Below are 15536 nucleotides of genomic sequence, written 5' to 3' on the forward strand. Positions count from 1 at the left end.
GATTCCTGATAACCCAGAATTAATGAGTAATAATTGGTACCGAAACTGGCACTATACCTGGGGAATAAGAAAAATATGAAACTATTCTGCATTGTGTTTTCTGTATTTTTTTTCATACAAAATAACCTCTATAGTACCCTAGACTTTGAGCCTTGTATTTTGGGGGGTAAGAGGCACCAAGCTATTTTATTTGAATGAACAGTACAAATGAAAGAAGTTTAAAAAAAATACGGAGTGCTTTGTGAATGTGTGCATCAACCTTGGGTAGGGGCCGTGCTAATCTCTGTATCATTCCAATTTCTAGTAAATGTGCTGCCCAAGTGAAGACACCTTGTATTTTCTAAGCCTTGTGTTTTCATTCATTTATTTATTTGAAACCACCTTTGCCATATATTTTTAAAAATTTTTAACGTTTTATTTACTTTTGAGAGACAGAGGGAGAGAGCATGAGCAGGAGCGGGGAAGAGAGTGAGGGAGACATGGAATCTGAAGCAGGCTCAGGGTCCGAGCTGTCAGCACAGAGCCTGACGTGGGACTCAACCCCATGGACCATGAGATCATGACCTGAGCTGAAGTCAGATGCTTAACGACTGAGACACTCAGGCGCCCCCAACTTTGGCATATATTTAAGAAATAGTAGGGTTCTCATGGGCTCTCCAACAGGACTTCTAGGCACAGGCTGTGGATGCATCACCAAAAATTTGTCATGCCAGTTCGTTCTATGTTCATCCTTTCCCAAATACCACTTTAAGTCATGGTTAGCCATCAGCCACAGGTAATAAGGTTTTAGAATGTCCAAATATTCATTTCATGAATTCTGGGGGTTTTCTGTCTCTGAGACTTGCTACACTTAATTTTGTACAGTTGTAATCTAGCCACAAGTAAATTTCTGTCTTCCCGAGTCTTTTCTCGTCTCTCATCAAATTCCCATTGCCTTGGTGATATATTCTAATTTTACAATTAATTACATCATCACTATTCTGATGGAAACACAGCAAAATCTTTTTCTTTTAACTTATTCGAGGCAGATGTTTTCAGTAAGATGCAATGACCCTGTCGCAAAACAGAATAAAGGAAGTGGAGAGGAAGGAAAGAAACGCACATGGAGTTCTATTCATTATCTTCACTCTTGACAAAATCGCAGTCATTACAGGCATGTTTTATGGGCGTGTGGGTTTCCTTAGATGCAGGCACTTCAGCTTCTTCAGGACACAGAGAGAAGCCTGTTTCAATTTGCTGGTCCATAAAATCAGAAGAAATGTATGGCCAGATGGATATAAAAATACTAGTGTATTAGCAAAAATCTTTGCCACCAAACTATCTAGGATGACGTAGGCCAAATTCATCATAATAGTGCTCAAATAGTACATAAAGAAGAAGAGTAGGAATGAAATCATAGCCTTCATGGCTCTCACGTGAACTTTTGTGGTAGGATCCCCACCTCTGCCCTTCATCTGCCTGGTGTGGCTCCATAAGGAACAGATCAAAAGGACAAAGGAAGCCAGAGACACTGCAAAGGGGATGATGAACATTATGTTCAGGAGCATATGAGACAAAAATAACTCATATGTTCTCATTGTGAAACTCACTGTCCAATTTCTTTCCGCGTTTACCTTGTTTTTGATCAGACTCGTGAACACTGTATCCTTAAAGGGAAGAGACAAGCAGAAAGAGAAGACTGCGGCCAGTACAATCGTGAGAAGCACTTTGTGAATTCTCCATTTTATCCAGAGGAAAAGAGGGTTGGAAAAGTTGGCTATCTTGAAGAAATAGAAGACACTGAGGCAGGTGGTACAGGTTATGCAGAAATAATTGGATCCTGTCCAGAGGATTTCAAACCTTATTAGTTGATTATTCTTGTTCCATATTTCTTCACAAGGTACATCTAAACCTATGCCTAAAATTATTATGCACAACAGAACTATTCTGGAAATAGCTAGGCAGGTAATAATAAAGTCAATTACGAAGAATTTCCAGTTCCTGATCCAGTCAATACAGTTAACCAATATAATGAATCCATTTCCCAAAATCCCCATTATGAATTCTCCAGCAAACAGTATCATAAATACATTCTTCAATATGCTTGCCATGCCCGCTGATAGTCAAGCTCTCTCTTCAATACTCCTCTGATTTGTGAATTAAGTGTTATGGATTTATGGATCCAAAGCTTTAATGTTCAATAAGTTTCTTTTTCCTGTACTTTGATATCCACTGGCAAAGAGAAGATTGCCTCCAGGATGCTCCCAAAGTCTTAGTTATCTTTTGGAAAAACTACCTTTAGTCCTCTCAAGATCCGAGCTAGTGATTTTTCAAGGCAAATAGCATATTACCTGCTGCTGTCACACTGCTTGTAATTTGTATGCAAAGCTATTCATTAAGATTTGAATCCTGGTTTGTTAAAACACAAACCAGAGCTTGAGTTTTACATATTTTTTACAACATCTTTTTTTCTTTTAAGATTCAGACGTTTTTGATTCACTCACCTCAGGTATGAGCGAGAAACCTGAAAACCCAATCTAAAAAATATGGTGACTCGGTCTGGGTGCTCTGAGAGGCAAGCAAACTACCAGGGGAAATGCCCCAGTGGGAAACGAAGGAGTGAGCAGGAGAAGGTTGGGGGAGTTGTTCTACTATACGCAAGTCCGAGTTCTGTGGAAGAAGGAAGGAAAGGAGGTAGACCTTGGGTAGCGGAGCTATCCTAAGAGAGGTTCAAGAAAATCGGTGGGAATTTGCAAGTCCATGGCGCCCATCAGAGGTGGCCTGAGTCTCCCAGGAGTGGTCCTGCCATCGAATCTCTGCCCAGATCAATCGTGGGTGGCGAGCCGCTCATAGAAGAGGTTGGGGTGATGGGTTGCAGAGCACAGGGACACGAGCCTGCCAGCTGTTGGGGAAATAGAATTAAAAGCAAAATCTCCTGCTAACGCAGAAAACCTCTCTGCCAAGGAAGTAGAGAAAGAAAAGAGTTTCATTATCGGACAAAGCATTAAACCAGAATCTGATGCATCATCTCACAGGAAATTTACAAAAACAGAAAGAAAGCTCACCCTTTTATATAGTGCAAACAGCTACAATCCGTTACATACATGTTCTCAAGGTAAACAATAACTAGTCCAGCAGTAGGAAACCTGGGCAGCCCTATTTAACACAGGTGGTTTGTCCTAAATTTACTTGGTATTGGGTTGACCATCTGTGTTAGTTAACGGGCTTTAGACAAAGGAAAAATAAATTCATATATTTATGACAGGAGGCAGCTTTGCAACGTGGAGTCAGGCACTAGCTGAAGTCGGGCTCTGGTCCTCTCATCGAAACTGGGAGATAGGGGTGCTTATTTCTAATAGGGAGAATTAAGCCACTTGTTTTCATTTGTATTTGCCCTTACGTAGCTGGTTAGGTTCCCCTGAGTCAGATTGTTTAGAGGCACATTTTCCTAACCACCACAGGCAGCAAGTATCTTAATTTACAAAGTTTACCTTCACCTACTCACTTCACCAATACATATTATGTATAGATTACTCAAAGTTTACGTAAATACAGAAAATCTGCCGTCCAAAGTTACACCAGGATTTCTCGGAGTCTAGGGCAGCTGTGAAACGTGGCTGCAAGTGCTTTAACTCTCTCCTTTGACTGAGATCTGGGGTCTGCCATCCCTCTCCTTGAAGCGGAGTGGGCTTGTGACTGCCTCGCCCAATATATTATAGGGGAAATGACATTATAGGAGCTCTCAGGCTGTCCTAAAAAAGAAGCCATGCAGTTTTCGCTTTAATCACTAGAACATTTTCTCTGAGAGTCCTGAGGGGTCTGTCGGAAGTTTGACGAATCTGAGACGAGTCTGCGGGGAGGAAACCCAACCCACATGAACAGGATCATGTAGGTAATCTGGTTAAACACTCAAACTGAGCCCAGATTTTTAATCACGCCACTGCAGTGACAGATCTGTGAGTGAAGAATCTGCTTGGCGATTCCAGACTCTTCCATTTGAGCCACATTCAGCTGCTGGAGTCTTCTGAGGTTGAAGCCCCAGACATTTTGGAGCAGAGATAGGCTGTCCTGCTGTGTCCTGTCTAAATTCCTGACTCACAGCATCTGGGAGCATAATAAGATAGTTGTTGTTTTGTACCACTAAATTTTGGATATTTTATTATTTATTTATATTTTATTTTATTTTTTTCATGTTTATTTATTTTGGGAGAGAGAGACAGAGTGTGAGTGGGAGAGGGACAGAGAGGGAGGGAGACCCAGAATCCGAAGCAGGCTCCAGGCTCCGAGCTGTCAGCACAGAGCCCGGTGCAGGGTTTGAACCCACGAACCGCGGGATCATGACCTGAGCTGGAGCCGGATGCTTAACCGACTGAGCCACCCAGGTGCCCCAAGAATTTTGGATATTTTAAAGGGCAATATGTATCCAGAACAAAATGACTTAGCATATAGATAGAAAAAGTCTTTTATTTTTCCAGCTGCCCATCTGTCTCTATCCCCCAACACAAATAACGTAACTTTTGTTAGACAAAATTACAATACTTAAAAGATAGGCAAAGGATTTGAACAGACATTTCTACAAGGAAGACATACAAATGATCAATAGCACATGAGTAAATACTATACGTTACTTGTCATCAGGGAAATACAAATTCAAACCATAATGACCAGAATTCAAAAGTCAAGTAATAGCGAGTGTTGGCCAGAATGTGGAGAGATAAGAACCTCATATATTGAGAGTATAAAATAGTCCTACTGCTTTGGAAGACAGTCTAGCAGTTCCTCAAGAGATTAAACACAGAGTTACCATGACCCAGGAATTCCATACCTAGGTATAAACCCAGGAGAAATAAAACACATGTTCACACAAACACTTGTGTATGAATTTAAAAAAAAAATTTTTTTTTTCATGTCTATTTATTTTTGACAGAGAAAGACAAAGCATGAGCAGGGGAGGGTCAGGCAGAGAGGCACAACGAGAATTCCAAACAGTCTCTGTCCTGTCAACACCGAGCTTGATGCGGGCTCGAAGCCACGAACTGTGAGATCATGACCTGAGCCGAGATCGAGAGTCAGATGCTGAACCGACTGAGCCACCCAGGCGCCCTTGTGTTATGAATTTTTATAGCAGCATTATTTGTAGTAGCCAAATGATGGAAACAGCTCAAAATGTTCAGCAAGGGACGAATGCATAAACCAGATGTGCTCTATCCATATAATGGAGTATTGTTCGGCCATACAAAGGGGCAGAGTACTGATACATGATGAACCTTGAGAGCATTATGCTAAGTGGAAGAAACCAGTCACGACAGACCACATATTATATGATTCTAATACGAACTAAGTTTAAAATAGGAAAATCTATAGTTACAGGGAATAGATTCGTGGTTGCTTAGAGCTGGGGTGGGGTGGGTGTGGGATGATGAAGAGGCAGGGAGATGATGGCTAAAGGGTACAGGTCTTTGTGAGGTGAAAAAATGTTCTAAAATTGACTGGTGAGGGTTGCACGTATCTGTGAGACTCCTAAAACCTTTCAAATGTACACTTAAATGAGTGAGTTGTATGGCATGTGAATTATATTTCAACGAAACTGTTTAAGAAAAAAAGATACAGGAGCGCCTGGGTGGCTCAGTTGGTTATGCGTGTCCGACTTAGGCTCAGGTCATGATCTCATGGTTTTTGGGTTCGAGCCCCGCGTCAGGCTCTGTGCTGGCAGCTCAGAGCCTGCAGCCTGCTTCAGATTTTGTGTGTGTGTGTCTCTCTTTGCTCCTCCCCTGCTCACACTCTGTCTCTCTCTCTCTCTCAAAACTAAATAAAAGATTTTAAAAAAGGATATAGGGGTACCTGGTGGGGCTCAGTCGGTTGAGTGTCCAACTCCTGATTTCTGCTGCGGTCATGATCTCACAGCTCATGAGATTGAACCCAGTGTTGGACTCTGTGCTGAGTGCAGAGAGTGCTTCGGATTCTCTCTCTCCCTCTCTCTCTCTGCCCCTTCCCTGCTCTCTCTCTCTCTCAAAAATAAATAAACATTAAAAAAAAAAAAGGTATATAAGATGTTTTCCTTATAAACCATGAGTATAATATCTGTGTATATTTTTCATAACTTTCTTCTACATTGGAGTGATCCTATTTGCTTAGTTATGTTTAATTCTGATCTATAAATAAAAATTCTTTATTTCTGGGTTATAAATAAAAATATCAAAAACCATATTAATTTCACTTTTGCTGACTCTATTATGAAGGAGCTTTTTACTGCTCATATGAAGCATGATAGGATAGGCTATGATGTAACATCCAAAATGTCAGTTTCGTACAAGTTTCATTTCTGGGTTCACATTCCATAACCAATTTAGTTTAAAATTGCAGGGTGGAGTAGGGGAAGTTCTCCTCCATGTAATCTCCCAGAAATGCAGGCTACTGGAATGTAACACCCAACATTTGGCCTTCAAATTACTTTCCTGGGAAAGAGAGGGACAAGGAAGTTCATGCTCAAACTGTTAAATAAATCAGTACCAAAGTGACACATAAGTTTGCTTCAAGCCCATTGGCCTGAACAAATCACAAACCCCATACTAATTGCAAGGGCCTGGGAAATCTGAGATAGCTCAGAGATGTTCAATGTCTCTTCCACGGTTCACACTTGTAGTCATAAAATACAATCTCACTCCCTCCTCATTGGTGTAGAACACATTTAACTCCTCTCCCCAAGAAAGATAACCCAAAGACCAAAGCTCAAATACCTACAGCTCAAATTCTAACATCTCTGGTCTGGACTTGGCACCTTTTGACATAGAGATTTGTAAAGTAAAACAACAGATAACTTGTTCTTATCCACTCTCCCCCCTACACATCCAGTGCTCAATAGTGACGTAGGGACAGGTTAGCTGAAAATAAACAAGCATCTTTATTCATTGTGCCTTATTGTTCTCAGACATGTTCATTTCTTTGTTTTGTTTTCCTAATACATTCCTCTAATAGAGACGATCTTAATGGTCATCTGGGAATCAAATCATGAGATCATGACCTGATTACAAATCAAGAGTTGGAGACTTAACTGACTGAACCACCCAGGTGCCCTTCTTATTAAAGAGTTTTAAGAACTCTTTATAGACATGCCTGGGTGGCTCAGTCAGTTAAGCCTCCAACTCTTTTTTTTTGGTAAGTTTTATTTATTTATTTGTTTTGAGAGAAAATCCCAAGCAGGTTCTGCACTATCAGCGCAGAGCCCAACTCAGAGCTCAATCCCAAGAACCATGAGATCACGACCTGAGCCGAAATCAAGAGTCGGACGCTAAACGGACTGAGCCACCCAGGTGCCCCAAGCCTCCAACTCTTGATCTCGGCTCAGGTCATGATCTCGCAGTTAGTGAGTTCAAGCCCGGAGTTGGGCTCCTCAATGTTAGCATAGGGCCTGCTTGAGAGTCTCTTTCTCTATCTCTGCCCTTCCCCCTCCTCCGCTTTCTCTAGCATGCACACACTCTGTCAAAATAAATAAACACACAAAAAATGTTTTTAAAAATTCTTTACATATTTTAGATAGCAGTGAATTGTGAATATAGATTCCTATTTTTGGCTTGCCTCTTTATTCTCTTAACAACGTCATTTATTTTTTAATTTTTAATTTTTTTTAAGTTTATTTATTTTGAGAGAGTGTGTGAACAGGGGAGGGGCAGAGAAAGAAGGAGAGAGGGAATCCCAAGCAGGCTCTGCACTGTCAGCACAGAGCCCGAAACAGGGTTTCTATAATCCAGATTCTATAATCCAGTTAGAGTACACTTTTGTACGTGTTGCAAGGTGTAGTTGTTTGTTTTTTTATCTTTTGCATATGGATATTTAATTGTTCTTATACGTTAGTTGAAAAGAAAATCTTTCTTCACTGAATTGTCTTTTTACATTTGTTGAAAATGAATTGTTAATACATGTAAGTCTCTTTCTTAGCTGTCTATTCTGTTCTATTCTGTTTGTGTATTTTTACACCAATACCACATTGTCTCAATCTGTGTAGATTTGTAAGTCTTGACATCAGGTAGAGTAAGTCTTCCAGATTTGTTTTACCTTTTCTTTTGTTTGTTGGTTTGTGTTTGTTATTCTGTTTCTTTGCATTCCCATATATTTTTTAGAACTAGCATGTTAATTTCTACAAAAAAAGTCTGCTGGAATTTTATCGGGATTGCACTGAATCAATTTAAGCAAAAATGACATCTGAAAAAATACTGTGGGGGCACCTGGTGGCTCAGTTAAGCATCTGACTTCGGCTCAGGTCATGATCTCATGGTTTGTGAGTTCAAGCCCCGTGTCAGGCTCTGTGCTGACAGCTCGGAGCCTAGAGCCTGCTTCGGATTCTGTGTCTCTGTCTCTCTTTGCCCCTCCCCCATTTGTGCTCTGTCTGTCTCTATCAAAAATAAATAAAATGTAAAAAAAAAATTTTTTTTAAATACTGTGTTTTCCAATGATGAATAATATATAGCTTTTAATTTACTTGAATGTATTGTAATTTTCAGTGTACATATTTTTTAACACTTTTTATTATGTTTGTCTTTAAGTATTTCATATTTTTATGATATTGCAAATGATAGTTTTTTTTTTATTTCACTTTCTGATTGTTGTTGCTGGTATATAGAAATATAATTATTTTTACGTGTTGATCCTTTATCCTACAACCTTGTCACACTCACTTATTAGTTTTAGTAGTTTTTTTATTTTGAGGTCTTTTTGTTTTTTTGTTTTGCAGATTCCATGGAATCTTCTACTAGATGGTCATGTCATCTGTAAGTAAAGACAGTTTTATTTCCTCTTGTAGAATATGGATTCCTTCTTTTTTTTCCTTGCCTTATTGCACTGGCTACAACCTTCAGTATCATGTTAATTAGAAGTATTGACAGTGAATTTTCTTGCTTTGTTTGGATATTAGGACAACGTGGTCAGTTCTCCTCTATTAAATATGCATTTAGCTCTGGCTTTTTCTTTGGTGCTCTGTATCAAGTTTAGAAATGTCTTGGGGCGCCTGGGTGGCGCAGTCGGTTAAGCGTCCGACTTCAGCCAGGTCATGATCTCGCGGTCCGTGAGTTCGAGCCCCGCGTTGGGCTCTGGGCTGATGGCTCAGAGCCTGGAGCCTGTTTCCGATTCTGTGTCTCCCTCTCTCTCTGCCCCTCCCCCGTTCATGCTCTGTCTCTCTCTGTCCCAAAAATAAATAAACGTTGAAAAAAAAATTAAAAAAAAAAAAAAGAAATGTCTCATCTCGTCCTAGTTTACTGGGAGGTTTTTATCAATAGAACTTGGGTTTTATCAAATGATTTTTTTGCCCTATTGAGATAACCATGTGATTTTTCTTCTTTAATCTTTTGTATGATGACATACATTGACTTTTCTAATATTAAACTAACTTTACATCTTTTGATAAACTCTACTGTGTATTGATATATTATCCTTTTTATATGCTGATGTATTTGATTTACTTTTTGTTGAGGATTTTTGCATCTATGTCCATAAGTAACTGTTGTCTATAATTTCTTTCTGGTGATATCTATGTCTGGTTTGTTTGTTTTTTAATGGTAATGTTGGCCTCATAAAGTGAGTTGGGAAATACTTCCTTGTATTCTATTTTCAGGAAGATATTGTGCAGAATTATTATTATCCTTTTTCTAATTTTTTTTTCAACATTTATTTATTTTTGGGACAGAGAGAGACAGAGCGTGAACGGGGGAGGGGCAGAGAGAGAGGGAGACACAGAATCGGAAACAGGCTCCAGGCTTCGAGCCATCAGCCCAGAGCCCAACGCGGGGCTCGAACTCCCGGACTGTGAGATCGTGACCTGGCTGAAGTCGGACGCTTAACCGACTGCGCCACCCAGGCGCCCCTATTATCCTTTTTCAAATATTTGGCAGACTTTGCAAGTGAAATCATCTGGGCTTGGAATTTTCTATTTTAAAAGATTTTAAATTATAAGTTTAACTTCTTTAATAAATGTCTTTTCAGGTTATCTATTTTTTCTTGAGTGAGTTTTCATATTTTATAGAGCTCAAGGAATTGACCCATTTCATTTAGGTTGTCAAATAATGGGCAAGAGTTGTTTGTAGTATTACTGTTTAATGTCAGTAGTCTGAGGATATCTTCTTTAATTCCTAATATTGATAATTTGTGTCTCCTTTTTTCTTTATCAATCTAGCTAGTATTTTATGAATTATATTGATATTTTCTAAAAAACTAAGTTTTTGTTTTATTGGGTTTTTTCCTTTTGTTTTACTGTTTTCAATTCCATTGATTTCTGAACTTTTAAAAAATTATTACCATTTCCTACCTCAGCTTTCTTTGGGCTTAATTTGCTCTTTTAATTTACTTGTTTTTTTAAGTTGTAATCTTAGCCTATTGGTATAAGACCTTTCATCTTCTCTAATATAAGAATTTTCTGCAATAAATTTCCCTCGAAGCACTAGTTTAACTGCAACCTTCTAATTTTGCTATGTTTTTTTTTTTTTACTTCAAAATGTTCATAATTTCCCTTGAGTCTTTATCTTTGATGTATTTAGAAGCATGTTGTTCTATTTTAAATATTTATGGTATCCAGATTCTTTTTGTCTTACTATTTTTTTCATTTAAATCTTATAGTCAAATAACATACTTTGTATAATTTTAATTATTTTATTTGCTTTTTAAGGCTTGTTTTACGAGCCAGAATATGTCTACCACGGTGAAGTTTCCATGTGCAAATGAAACATGCATTCTGCTGTTGTTGGAGAGAATATTTTATTAATGCCCATTAAACCAAGTTAATAGTGGTGTTTCAGTCTTTAATGTCCTTACTAATTTTCTGTGTACCTACTCTGTTGATTACTGAATGAAGACTGTTGTGGTTTCCAAGTGGATTGTGGGTTTGCTTTTTTCTCCTTTCAGTGCTATCAATTCATACTTCATGTATTGTGTAATTCTCTAGCTACATGTGTACGTACTTAGGACGTTTATGTCTTCTCAGGAATTGACTTTTTGTCATTTTTTAAATATTCTATCTCTAGTATTTTTTTCTTGTTCGGAAGTCTGCATTATGTGATATTAGTACAGCTTCTTCAGTTTATCTTTATTGACGTTTTCATGGTGCCACCTTTTCCATGTTTTTATCGTCAACTTACGTATGTCAACTTATTTATATTAAAGTGAGGTTTTTTATTTATTTATTTTTTTTTTTTCCCCAATATATGAAGTTTATTGTCAAATTGGTTTCCATACAACACCCAGTGCTCATCCCAAAAGGTGACCTAAAGTGAGGTTTTTTTAGACTGCACATAGTTGGATCTTGTTTTTTCTCTAGTCAATCTGACAATCTCTGTTTTCTTTCTTGGTTTGTTTAGACCATTTATATTAAATGTGTCAGTATATTAGTCTTTAAATATATCAATTTATTATTTTTTAGATTCATTCCCTCTGGGTTTGATTCCACTGGTCTTCATTTCCCGTCCTTTAAAAATATTAATTGCTTTTAATCTGCCATTTTATCTATTAGCTTTTTGGTTTTAGAAATTGAGCACCCAGGCTGGTTTATGCAAACCAGCCCCACAGTCTTTTCCGTCCTCTATCTAGTTTGCATCTCCTGTGAGGGTTCCAGTCAGCGCTTCACCCAAGAGCCCATGGCGACTTACTACTGCCCCCTAGAGGACTGAGGAAGTCACTAGCAGGAGCCAGGCCTGCTCTGCCAGGAAGTACTTTGTGTTAATGACCCCTCAGAGCATGAATATCTTGAGGTGAATCTGGAGTCGCTTAGTCTCTCAGCCTCTCCTTTCCTCACCAGAAAAAAAAAAATGGGGATAATAATGCCTCATACACAGGATTGTGGTGAGAACCAAACAAGATAGTAGCACATGTGAAACCTTATGCTTTGGGATATTCATAGTAGTAATAGGAGATAGAAGTAGTAATAGTTGTTGCTTTTTTACTATTACCTACAATTCTCCTTCAGGATCCTGCTGGGGTTAGGATACTGTTTGCAGGAAGATGCTCCCTTTGACTCAGAATAGCCAGCAGGCTCAAAGGGCTTTTGAGGAACTGAAGCCGTGGTTAGGGGCCTCCTGGACTAACGCTTCATGACTCACCACGATACTTGGTCTGAAATTCAGTCCTGTGCTCGGACACAAAACAGCACGTTGAGGGTTCAGTAAAGCATTGTTTGGCTCTTGCCCAGATGACAAACCTGCAACCTTGTGCCAGGAGAGGAGTCACTTCAACCATCTAGTGAAACTAGAATTTCTCCCCTGCCCCCTCTGAAAGGTGGATAAATGGTGCTTCTGGTAAGAAGTCCATGCAACACAATTTCACAAAGGACCTTTTCAATGTTTCCTTGCTTCTTCACTCCCAGTTTCTTCTTCTGGCATTCTCTCTAGGGGCATCTCATTGCATGGTCCAGGATTTTATTTTATTTTTTTTCTTACTTCTTTCTTACTTCTTTTCTTACTTCCCCGCCCCCCCCCCCCCCGCCGCCATTCTCTTCCTCCCAGTGCTCCTTCTGTTGGCTCTCCACTTATCAGATGCTAGGTTTGAGGTTCTTTACTGCATATGAATGAATGATAAAGCACAGTAGCTAAAAGAGAGAGCAAATGATTTTGGCCTCATTGGCAGCATGCCCATAACCTGGTCACCTAGGCTAGGCAGCCACAATGACTGGGTATCTTTCACTGTAACTCAAAAAGACCCTGGTTATATGCTCATCAGGTCTACATGGTTATAATGTTCTTTGGCGAGCAAGCCCCCAAATGTCTGGATTGTGCATTCTATGGGAGAGACTGAAAAGTCAGGTTCTAGACTTCATCCATTAAGTGAAAAAATGGAAGGAGTAGCCCATTTTAGAGTTGATTCCATTCTGGTTTGTGCACCTTGGGAATAGCTATTTTCCTAGCTCCTTGCCCCCTTTCGGCTTTTCTTTTTAGTTTTCGTGGACCTGGAAGGCTTATAGAGGGAATGTCCTTGGAATTTTTATTCTGTTCCAGTCTGACCAGTTCACATATAAAGGCACAGTATTGAATTCTCCCTGACACCCTCAAAGAAAGGTGGTGTAGGGGGCTCTGAGCATACTCCTGGTTGTGAGATCTTCCAGACTTTCTGCACTTGGCAGTTTAGAGACTTGTGGTGAGAGCATATTCGATTCTATGTGTGCTTTTTGTTTCAGATATACCTCTCTAAAAAAGATTAGCTTGGAATGGGAACAATATAAAGATGGTGAAGATATTATTGCAAGAAAGTAATTTGACCTGTTCTTTTTTTTTTTTTTTTTTTTTTGCTTATCTACACATAATCAACAACTAAATTACTGTCACTCAACAAATATCAAGATGTGAGAACTTGAGCACAACCCCAGAATCGACCACTGCCCTAGGGCCCACCACCACCACAAGGCCAACTACTACCCGAGGACCAACTACAGACCCAGGGCTGTCCACCAGCCCAGAGTTCACCAACACTTCACAGACAACCAATGGCCATGAGTCAACCTTCCTAGAGTTGACAAATGCCCTATAGTTGACCACTGCCTTAGAACTGACCCCTGCCCTTCCTAGTTGGTCATGGATCTAGAGCTGACCAACCCCCCTTAAGATGACCACATGTCAGAGTCCACCACTGTCCTGCAGTCAACCACTGCCCCCGTATGCACCACTTCTCGAGAGTCAACCACGGCCCTAAAGTCGACCACTTCTCTAGACTCAACCACTGCTCCAGAGTTGACCACTACCCTGGCACCAGCCACGGTTCTTCAGTTGACCAATGCTCCTGAGTCAACCACCACCCATGAATTGACCACTTCCCCTGAGTCCACCACTTGTCTAGAGTCCACCACCATCCCAGAGTATTCGAGGTGGTTGCAAATGGCAAGCTTTTGTTTCTTTATTTTTTATGCCAAAGTATCGGCACATCTTGCAGTTGATTTCTAGGTTTATACCACTGTGGTCAGAAAAGACGTTTGACGTGATTTCAGTCTTCTTAATTTTATCGAGACTTGTTTGTGGCCCCGCATTTGATCTATCCTGGAAAATATTCCATGTACATTTGAGAAGAATGTGTATTCTGTTTCCTTTGGATGGAATGTTTTGTATATGTCTGTAAGTCCATCTGTTCTTTTATGGTAAGTCTGTTGACAGCAAGTTCTGTTAGCTCTCTTTCATCTGAGGAACTGATTGAGTTCCTCTTCCTCTTCAGTACTGAAGGATGTTTTCACTGGATATAGCATCCTGGATTGATAGTTGTTTTAATAATTTAAAAGTATTCTGCTACTCCCCTGGTCTTCATGGTTTCTTTCTTTTTAAAAAAAATTTTTTTTTCATGTTTATTTATTTTTGAAGGAAAGAGAAACAGAGTGTGAGTGGGGGAGGGGCAGAGAGAGTGAGAGACACAGAATCCGAAGCAGGCTCCAGGCTCTGAGCCATCAGCAGAGCGCGACGCAGGGCCCGAGCTCACAAACAGCGAGATCATGACCTGAGCCGAAGTTGGACGTTCAACCGACTGAGCCACCCAGGCGCCCCTGGTCTTCATGGTTTCTAATGATACTTCCGCTGATATTCAGATTGTTTTCCCCTATAAGTAACATTATTTCTATGTCATTGCTTTCAAGATTTTTTCTTCGTCTTTAATTATCAGAAATTTGACAATGGTGTTTCTTGGTGTAGATTTCCTTGTGCATATCCTGGTTGGGCTTTGCTCAGCTTTTCAAGCCTATAAGTTTATGGTTTGGGGCCAAATTTGACAACTTTTCAGACATTATTTCTTTGAGTACATTTTCAGGCCCATCCTCTTTCTTCTCTCTTCCTGGGACTCAGATGACATAGACCTTAGATCATTTGTTACGGTCTCTCACGTCCTTGAGGCTCTACCCATGTTTTTTAATTATTTTATCTTGTGTTCTTCAGATTATATGATTTCCATTGATTCAAACTCAAGAGCACCGACTCTTTTCTCTGTCACTTCCTTTCTGCTATTGATTAAACTCCAGATTTTTTAATTTTTAAAGTTCAGATTTATATTTTTAGTTCCAAAGTTCATATTTCATTCTTTTATATAGGTTCAATTTCTCTGCTGAGAAGGTATTTTTCTTTCCATGTATTTTGAAAGCGTCTACTTTTATCTCAGAGAGGATAGCTATAGCAACTGCTCCAAAGTCTTTGATCATGCCTATATCTAAAGTTTTTGAGAGTCAGCATTCATTGATGGTTTTACCCCTTGAGAATTGCTCAGGGTTGTTTGTTTGTTTGTTTGTTTTTAACGTACAGGGATTTGCTCTGTTTCTAACTGCCAAAAGGTTTTATAAGGAAAATTTTGGACATCAGAGAATAGAGACAACCACGCTAAATCTTGATCTATCCCCTGGTAGCAAATGGCAGGGGAGTTTGTCCCACAAACACATTTTCCTTCTTGCAGTTTTCCCCTGGATGGTTCCCTCTGGCCCTTATGAGACAAGGTAGAAGTGTTTAACACCATACTACACACACAGATATAAAAATAACAAAAATAAGGGCATTGAGTAGTCCCAAAAGGTCCCACTCAACAAAGTTCAACTTTTTCTTCTTTAATGCAGTGTTCGTTCAGAC

At 39.6% G+C, this 15536-nt stretch overlaps 1 protein-coding gene and 1 non-coding gene across 2 annotated transcripts; both read right to left on the reverse strand.

The window, feature by feature from the left end:
* Positions 1-223: 223 nt before the first annotated feature.
* Positions 224-330, reverse strand: LOC111561544. Its single transcript, XR_002744192.1, has one exon. It is a non-coding gene; the product is annotated as a U6 spliceosomal RNA (small nuclear RNA).
* Positions 331-983: 653 nt separating this feature from the next.
* Positions 984-2090, reverse strand: LOC101080977 (taste receptor type 2 member 8-like). Its single transcript, XM_003988466.2, has one exon. The coding sequence runs from the start codon at positions 2088-2090 to the stop codon at positions 1161-1163; it is 930 nt and encodes a 309-aa protein (XP_003988515.2). The 3' UTR covers positions 984-1160.
* Between the last annotated feature and the right edge of the window lie 13446 nt (positions 2091-15536).

Source organism: Felis catus, chromosome B4 (genome assembly GCF_018350175.1).
Source record: "Felis catus isolate Fca126 chromosome B4, F.catus_Fca126_mat1.0, whole genome shotgun sequence".
Classification (NCBI taxonomy): domain Eukaryota; kingdom Metazoa; phylum Chordata; class Mammalia; order Carnivora; family Felidae; genus Felis; species Felis catus.